The sequence below is a fragment of the Etheostoma spectabile genome, chromosome 21, assembly GCF_008692095.1.
Source record: "Etheostoma spectabile isolate EspeVRDwgs_2016 chromosome 21, UIUC_Espe_1.0, whole genome shotgun sequence".
Classification (NCBI taxonomy): Eukaryota; Metazoa; Chordata; class Actinopteri; order Perciformes; family Percidae; genus Etheostoma; species Etheostoma spectabile.
The window spans coordinates 15,253,426-15,262,978 of NC_045753.1; the positions used below are offsets into that span (position 1 = coordinate 15,253,426).

Sequence of the window (9,553 nt, forward strand, 5' to 3'; positions counted from 1 at the left end):
TTTTCACTCTGTTGTTATTACACACATTACATTACATTACATTACACACAGGCCTGAATTACACACACATGCTCAGGACCTACACATGCACTAATGGAGAGATGTCAGAGTGAGGGGGCTGCTCATGGAAAGGCGCCCCGAGCGGTTGGGGGTTCGGTGCCTTGCTCAAGAGCACCTTGGCAGTGCCCAGGAGGTGAACTGGCACCTCTCCAGCTACCAGTCCACCACCATACTTTGGTCCGTACGGGGACTTGAACCAGTAACCCTCCGGTTCCCAACCCAACTCCCTATGGACTGAGCTACTACCACCCCAGACTGAGCTACTACCACCCAAATGCAAATAGTCCATTCATGCATAGGAAATAAGTGTCCTCAGTGGCACACTCAAACATTATTTAAAAAAAATATAAATCCAAGGCTTTAAAAGATCAGCAGTTTAGTTGGTGACAGAATTTACTTAATTCAATTGGTCAGACATTTTAAAAACAAGCAGAAAATGTTGCTTTATTCTAGGGGGAGCAGGTAAAATATTCACATAGACATCAAATTGCCGGCCATTACACAGTAATTGATGTTCCCACTCGACAATTTTTATGTCTAATGTATACTGAATTCTGTGATGTTTTTTCTCTCTCCTCTATTCAGAAGGTCCAACAATGCTGCATGTGGAACATTAAAAACAGCCTCTGTGTGAACTGCAGCAAAATGACAACTTAAAATGCCATTCAAAACTGCTGTTAATAGTACTTAAATTACATGAAGAAAATTGTCTTTAGAAGCGGGGTGGGGGGTGGGTGTGGGGGGGTTTGGGGGGGGTTCAGCTCTTACCTGTAGCTCAAAGTTGGTTTGATCCAGAAATTTCTTGTTCAACACTGCTGCATACTGATTAATAGCCCGCAGGAACACTCTGAAAAGATAAGAGTAAAGTGTTTGGATCTAGTCTTCTTACTAACAAAACAAGTTTTTTCCAAAATACGGATATTGCATATTCTATAGTGTCTATTTACATCGGCTTAAAGGTCACCTTCAGACCACTCTGTGCATTTCCTACTGAAACCACTGCCTGCAGGAAATGCACACATATGTGCCATGTTTAAATTAAACAGTTCCACAACAGAAAATGCTAAAGGCAAAAAAGGCAATGACCTCCATATTCTTGTTTATTGTTGTATATGCACTCAAATGTACTAATTTATTATAGTAACTAAAGCGATAAAGCAGACAATTAACTTAAATTGCATTATACTGACAATAATGTGTTTAATGACAAAATATTAAAGTAAAAAGTAATTGTAGTATTCTGTCTTTCACTGAGTTTTTGTTTCTGAGAGTCAATCTTGTTAATCATGAATCTTTTCATGCTTTGGGGGGGGAGGGGGACTGTTAATTAATAATTCCTTAGCACCATGGAACTATGCTCTGAACAAAAATACATAGAGAAACAGAATTGTGTTGTAACACTGGCGCATTTACAGAAATGTTCATTAACGTGCATTGTCCTAATCAAATAAAAAATAAAAAAAATTGTTTCATTGCTAGAGGTAGGCAACAAAAACTACTTGGTTAATGTTGTTGGGAGGTAATGATTTTGGATGAGAACTTGATATTTGATGTCAAAAGCTAAGCACATTGCACACTCATCTACGGCACTGAATAAATGGCTCTACTTCTTGCACTGGGCCTAAACGTTGGCACTGGATTTACATTGTATACTTTAGAATTGGCCAAAATTAACTAATTAATTGGTAGACTGAACAGTAGTTTCAGACATGAAGAGAATGTTTGCCCCTGTGAAAAATATAGCGCTGAGAGAACAGAGGTGAAACACAGGTTCAATCTTTCTGTTTGGCAGACTGAGGTACAGAAGGAGCTCGAGGCACTCCCAAAAAAGATGTGATGAGTAGATCTTAATGAGAACGCTGTCTGATTGGTTAATCCACTCTGATGTTGCAGAATTAAATGTTAATAACTGAAGTGGCATGAAACTTTTAAAGGGAATTATGACTGCTACTTGCAGAGTCAGAGGCCCATCCGCTATTTAACTTTATTCCCTGGCGGAACCAGCCATACAACATTGTGTGTACTAATCGTGAAGAATTATCCAGAGGGGGAAGAAAGCCTTATCATGAGTGCAGGAGAAAAAATGTTATCTAGCACAGCATATTCAATAACCTGGCTTAATTTATTGAAGGAACCCGCAAGGTTCTTGTGGTTTCTCAGTCTTAATTCCTACTTCACTTGGTGTGAGCATTTTCGATACAACTTTCACACATTTATGACAAATAAATGTCAACCATGTTATGGCTGTTGGCGTTGGTTTATCTACCAGAAGGCACTCTGTTGGCATCACTGATTATTTTCTTTTGTTATTGTGTTTTTGTTCAAAGGACTTTAAGTTTTTTACCTTAAGTTTGTATTTTTATAAATTTTTTTTATCAAAACTTTAATATATTTTGATATTCCTCTGTTCACTACAAATAACTAATGTTTAGAAAATCTGTTTATGTTTTGTTTCTGGATTATTTAAAAAATATATATATACACAGGCTTATATATTGGATTATCGGATTTTTAAATAACCAAATATTTGTATCAGTATCGGCCTTAAAAATCCTTTATCGGTCGGGCTTCAGTAGCTAACACTGGTAGGTGAGCAGACATCTGCTGCACAGCCAGTAAAGAGAGCTGACCCCCCTTTGTCATGACCCAAGGTAAACCCTTATTTTAACTGCACCTCAAAAAACTCACACATCATCTTGATGTCTCTTACTTTTGTGTTTCAGCTGCATGGCAATACGGGCCCCTATCTCCTGAGCTCACTAGAGGGTTTACGTTTCATTGGCCCAGAGACAGGGCTGGGGTTTCCCGCGTTTCCCTGACCTTGAACAGGAATAAACATCACTGTTGAGACAGCAATGCTGTGGGATCGGTGTCAGTATTTATTTTATTTTTTTTATTTTAGGCCTTTATTTGATTAGGACAGCTAAAGAAATGAAAGGGGAGAAAGAGGGGAATGACATGCAGCAAAGGGCCGCAGGTCTAAGGACTAAACCTCTATTTATGGGCGCGCGCTCAACCAGGTGAGCAACCCAGGCGCCCGGATCTGTGTTTTTTTTAAAGTTATACAATATTCATGTCCCACATTTATCTCCATTGCTGACTAAATGCTAACTGGGGCCGATGTGTAATACATTTTAAGAGTCACCTTAATCATTAGCTAGAAAGGTTAACTGTCATTGAACACCTTTGGGTAGGCCATTAGAAGTCCATTTCTCTGGCTCTCTGGCCTCAGAGTAGGAGACCCCCCTTCCCATCTCCTAAGCACTCAGACAGCCCATTACCACCATCCTGTCTGCACGAGCACAGGCTCCCCCTCTGCACACTTCGCTCAATTTTCTGCAACTGTGAACATGTCAATATAGTTGATACGCTTAACACTGGACTAATGTTGAAATGTGTTTCCATCCGCTGCATCTGTGGGTTAAGAAATATTGCTGCTCAATATGTGGGGTTCATTATTTTAAAAAAAAAGAGTAAAAAAGGGGAAATTTGTTGTTTGTTTTGAATATTAAAACAAGTGATTACGAAAAAAATGCCATAAGGAAAACTCAGAACAGCAGTCACTGAGCTAAGCCAGAGATTGGCAAGAGATTGCATTAAAACTTAATAAAAAAAACTTACTTCTTAAGAATTGTTTAATTTTGCTTAAATGCTATGCTTTTTAAGTTTTTACTGCGCCAACCTGCCAACCTCACTGGCTGCCTCCAGACCAGAGATAAAATCTGCTTTGTTTCATCTACTATATATTTGGATAAGAAAATATATATTATGCATTGCCCTGTAAACAATACACAACAATAAAATGAAATAAAGAAATACAATTCATATGATTTCAAAAATCAACAATACAAAAATACATGTGAAAAACCGTTTGTTGGAGTTCTTGCAGTGGGAAACACAACTTTAAGCTGCATTAGGACAGGGAAATCTAATCCAAAAGTCACAACTACTGACCTCCAAAACCTAAATCATCAGAGATGGTAATGCAACATCACTAATCATAGGCTAAGGCCATACGATTTCGCCGAACTTTAGCTTAATTCAATTGTCAACATTGACAGAGGCTAGTTTAGGTGAAGTGTGAGACTGCTCCAACTGTACTCATTTATAATCAATCACAAATAGCTCTACAATCCTTTAGACATTACCAAGGTAGCACACAGTGAGGAAAAGAGCAAGATCAATAATCTTCACAGCTTCTGGCTTAACATGACTCAACAGGCAAAAACGCTGCTGTAATCAACCATTTCTGCTTGATCTGTCTTTCCAGTAGCACTTATTTACGGTTCCACTACAACTGGTTAATGTTGCTGGCAGATAATATCTCCTGTACGCTATACGTGAATCTGTAGGCTTGCATGACATGCTTTCTATAAACATGTTTTATAAGTGCCTCTCCCTCATGTTGCCGTTCATACCACAATGTAAACTACATTACCTAAAAGCATATTTGAAGTCAGCAGTCTGCCTGAGCTCAGACATATAATGGGCTTTAATGAACAGACAGGACAGTTCCTCTGTGAGCACATCCTACCATTAATTAAAGTGAAAAACTTAATGAGGCGGATGAAAATAGAATATACTCTCACTCACAGTGGGCTCTAACTAAGACACTGCAAAAAGGCCATTTCAAACAAGATTAAAAGCATTCAGAGATACTTTCTTAAACTTTGGAATATATTTCTTGAACTTTGGAATATATTTTTTTTATGTGGGCTAAAACTAAAAAATTTAAATCATGGTCCTTAAATAAATGTGATATTCTAACAAAAGCTCTATTCTGTATTTGAGTTAGTCCAAGAGGAATTATTCATAAAAAGATGTAATTACTGTACAGTCTAGAATGAATTGCCATATTGATTTCAGGGACTATTCTTTGCACAGACATAGCGAAACAAGTAAGAATCTGGTCTGCATAGAGAACAATAAATGTGTGTTAGACAGTCTGTGGTGCCACTGCTCTTTAAAGCTTGCATTATTAACAAAGCCAAATGCCAGGGGGAAGATGCTTGGCTGCCTTGCAACATCTGTGATGGCTGGTCATTATGCTGCAGAGGGAAAATAAGATGCAGCGGGAGAGACAATCACAAACCAGTTCTTTATAACTCAATTACAACTACAAGCAAAATGCTAATGACTGGGAAATTTCAGCTGCTACTATAAATGTAATCAAAGACTTAATGTTTGCTTTACGCCTTCAGTTAAGACATCAACCATTTCTGGGGACACACTAGTAATGTGTAATTTCTTAAATCAGTCTGCACTCTTACAGCTTTCTGGGTTTTTTTCATCTTAAGTTCAGCAGGGAAATCAAGGAGGCTCTAATCATCTCCAGAAATCACAAGCTTTCCTATTTTCTGCTTAAGGAGACAAAAAATGTAAGTTGGAGATCCTTTAACTTTTTAATTAGGCAGTGCCAGAGCAGTACACCACCTCCTAAACATTAAAGTCATTCTGACACAGTACACATATGGCATCATTATGATAAATATGCTCCATCAAACTGTCAGTGTCAGAAAAATCCCCCCATTACTGCTGATTGATAGGTGCGCAGTATTTCAGCACAAAAAAACAAGAGGATCTTCGGCCTTTTACATTTGATTTAAATCAGCTAACTTCCTGCCTGCAGCTGTGGTACACAGACTTGAGCTCTGTCAGATAATGTGCACCACAGACACCTATCATATATGCTAATGAAACGTTATCAGCAGATCATACTTGCTAATTGAGTTCAGAGAGCATCCCCGATAATGATCACAATCTATTTTGCATACGGTTTCTATAATAGCTGGCATATCTGCCTGTGCTGAAAGATAAGGCAAGGTCAAAAACCTTTATTATCAGACCAATTTATTAAATGAGAGTACCTTTCTTTCACCTGATCTAATATTAGATGGATTTATCTCTCAACATACTGTATATTTAACCCAATTAAATCAGACTCTTGATAAAGTGTATCATGGCATTTCAGATCCTGTAAACAACACTTAATATTGAACAGTCATCATAGGGAAGCTCTTATGGCTCAAAATTATCACTACGGTGAGACAGTACTGCTCTCAGCAATTGCTTACTGAGAGAAAAGAACCCACCTCCTCACTCCACTTTGTCAACACTTCAACCACTTTTAGCAATAAGGAGCTCTTAAAAAAACATGGTTCCTTTAATTAATACATCTGGAGTGGTGAATTGTGGCTTGTGCAAAAACACGTCTTGAAACTGTCTTAATGTCATTTTTTAAACTACTGATACATTTTAGGTAGTGCTGTCAGTCAAACGTGTTATTTCTTCTCAAGATTAATGTTCTTTTTGGCCAAGCAAACTTTGTAGTTTCTTTTACATGCTGTTCCAACTAGTAACATTAGAAAAACTACAACACCACACTGGATCTAGCTAGACTGGACACAAAACAACAGGCACGCCTCACACACTTGTTTGGGCTTGCAAGCCGGCCAAAGAGTAGGAGGATAAGGTTACGTTTTGAGTGGATGGCGAGGGCGAGACGCCAAAATGGATGCCAATAAGATTCTGAATGGAAAGTTTACTTTTTAAAAGTTCCCAAATGGTTCCATTGAGAAGACCAAAGTGATCTGTGTGTTTTGTTGTTATGAACTGAGCTTTCATTGCAGCACGTAGTCTGAAATACCACTTGATGGCCAAGCACACAGCTGATGCTCCATCCCCTCGTCAAAGTATTTTTTTAACCCTTTTATTGATGGACAGTGTTACACTGTGTGAGAGATTATTTGCTCTAAGTGAGAATGTTACGTGTGAAATTGAACTCTACAGTAGGCTATATGCCAGTGTTTTTTTCAATGAAAAAACATTTGCACAAAGCAAGCCAATCCACTTTTCAATGTTGATAAGAGCATCAAAATGGTTAAAAAAAGAAAAATCAAGAGACATTTAGATAAAAATGTGAGACTTGCAGGTAAACTATGACATTAATGCAATTAATCAAAAAATTTATATTTAAATTGTTTGACAGTCCTAATTTTAGGTTTTAGTTGCAATACTTATTATGTGTGACAAATATTTAGCATTATTTTAAGCAAGGTAATAAACAAATACTATTAGGTACATGCAGGCAATCAAAATTTACTTCATCTCTCTCTATAGTTACTATTACCCAGAAGGCCCTCAGAAAAAAATGTGGCAATTTTGTGTGGAAAACTGATGACAGAGGCCAAGAAAAACATTACTCTAGATGTGTGTGTGTGTGTGTGTGTTTGTGAGTTGAGACTGTAAAATGACAGTGCAAAAGCTGTGATTTCTAACCGACCCCAAAGGCCAGTAAGGGCCTCTTCTGTCATGCAAAGGCTATGAAAAAAGCCACAACCACTTTGACCTGGCAGCACCAGACAGCGTGATGCCAGTGTCAGAGCTGAAGAGTGCTACCGTCTGCCAGCCTATAAACACAGAGATGTGAGATGTAACAATGACAACAAAAGGCTGCTTTTTTATCCAGGCCAAAAGTTTGTGAAGAGGTGAACAGATTACTAATGAGACAACACTGGCTGATTCACACAACTCCGGATACTGGTGAGCAGGAATACTTAGTGCAGTTGAGTCAGAGAGTTAGAGAAGTTCATGTTCAGCAAACGGAGAAGATAATGACACATTTTCAAAGTTATCAGATGAATCATGAAGCATTTACAACAGAATGTAACAGTCTAAACGTCTGCTATTTTGTCTTTTTTAATGATTTCTTTTAATACAAACGATGTGCCTGTAGGAAACGAGAGAGTGAAGAACTAAAGTATTCAGACTCTTTTGCACACAAGGCATTTAGAGAAACACTTGACTGACAATCTTTTGAGAAAAACATAGGGCCATGTTTCATACAGTGAAACTGTTAATTTGGATCAGTCAGTTAATACATTTTCATGTTACCTATTACAATTTCATATGAAATTAAATACGTCAGAAATGCAGTCATTAAATGGTTTGGTTTGACACACTGTTGGTCTAAAGACAGAAGCAATTAGGTTATCGAATCGAAAGGAGCATTCAGTGAGTGTAACAGTAAACATGTCAATTAACGTTATGTACAGAGAGGAAAGACAGAAATGAGCTATAGCATATTCACTGGGTGTCCAATGAAGTGTAAGTGATCCTTATACAACACAACAGGAAAAAAAAAGTAATTTCACTGCCAGCGCAAAAAAAAGGGTCAGGGTAATCTACAAAACAGAGGCGAAAAGGTAAGGATCTGTACAAATTTGAGGTACTTTATTTCAATGGTGTACTCTTTTATACCTCTACTTCAAAACAGTAATTTGTCATCTACTGTATAGTTACTTAACTAGCTACTTTACCTTCAAAACATATCTAATAAATTAAACTCCTAAAAGCACCTTTGTATGTTAAGTAAATAAGCACAATGGTAATGCTACTTTTACTTAAGTTAACAATCTGAATACTTCCACTCAGGGCTCCAATGTTGTAGGTCCAGTTGACGTATATAGTTTCACGACACAGTAAGCCACTCTGCTGCTTCTTGATAATGACTTTGATAAAACCATGTTGAAAGAAATCACACTGGATGTTATTGCTCTTCAGGGGGCATTATTTAAAGGCCAGCTGACAGGATATGATCACAGCCACTCAAATGCATTGCCCTCCATGGGCAAAGCAATATTACTTGCCCGAGCAAAGTCAAATAGACACACACAGTGACTCCAAGTAGTACACTCTGAATAGTGTGTGAGGGTGGTGTGTTCGACACAAGGATTACAACCTGTACTGCCATGTTGGTAAACAAATAACCACACATACAGCAGGAGCTTGTGATGCGGTGTAGTATGTAGCACTATGTCCCAACAACGGCTTCATCTGTAAAGCTGTTTTAATCTCATTATAACACTCATTATAACCACTCAAGCAACGCACAAGAGAGTAGACAACTGTCACCACATTAACAAAGCAGCATAGTAGGAAAGCCATGTAAAGGTAAGTATGTTTTTTCTTGAATGCCAAAAAGATGATGCTTAAGAAGCCCAGGTGGTGTGAATTGAAATGTGCACAGATCATTTGGGAGGCTGTTTTTATTTTCAAGCATCTATGAAGCTACAAATAACATGTCCTCTTTAATTTGTTACTAGAAGCTCATAATAAAACCTTCCACAAATACACACTCAGTTGCCAGTTTATGTCTAAACCAGGCTAACACTAATGCGGTCTAATACAGCAGTCCTGCAAATCCTACCTTAGCTAAGTGCACCTAATAAACTGACAACTGAGTATATACAGTATGACGCTACTAACTAAACAATGTTTAAGACTTATTTTTAGGTGATGCCTCATTGACGTAACCTGATGGAGCTTGAAATGATTTCAAGAATCTTGCAATTATTTGATACCCACAGGACCATGCAACTTGTCTAAAGTAACCACAATTAGAGTCGTGACGTTTTCAACTAGCGTTCTTTCAACAGCACACTCCTTAAGAGAAAATAATTAAATCAGATACCCTTAAGCCCATGGGGTACTG

The 9,553-nt window shown here is 37.9% G+C and overlaps 1 protein-coding gene and 1 long non-coding RNA gene across 5 annotated transcripts in view; one reads left to right on the forward strand and one right to left on the reverse strand.

Moving 5' to 3' along the window:
* The window catches only part of dock1 (dedicator of cytokinesis 1), a 172,353-nt gene that overhangs the window by 42,638 nt on the left and 120,162 nt on the right, over window positions 1-9,553 (reverse strand). For all 4 annotated transcript variants that reach the window (XM_032501812.1, XM_032501816.1, XM_032501814.1 and 1 more), the window contains exon 30: window positions 829-907. In XM_032501812.1, coding sequence (XP_032357703.1) covers window positions 829-907 — 79 coding nt within the window. The remainder of the gene's footprint in view (window positions 1-828; window positions 908-9,553) is intronic.
* Window positions 1-9,553, forward strand: part of LOC116670998 (uncharacterized) — a 17,136-nt gene that overhangs the window by 4,982 nt on the left and 2,601 nt on the right. The window contains exon 2 of the long non-coding RNA XR_004327166.1: window positions 1,316-1,320. This is a non-coding gene — a long non-coding RNA (uncharacterized LOC116670998). The remainder of the gene's footprint in view (window positions 1-1,315; window positions 1,321-9,553) is intronic.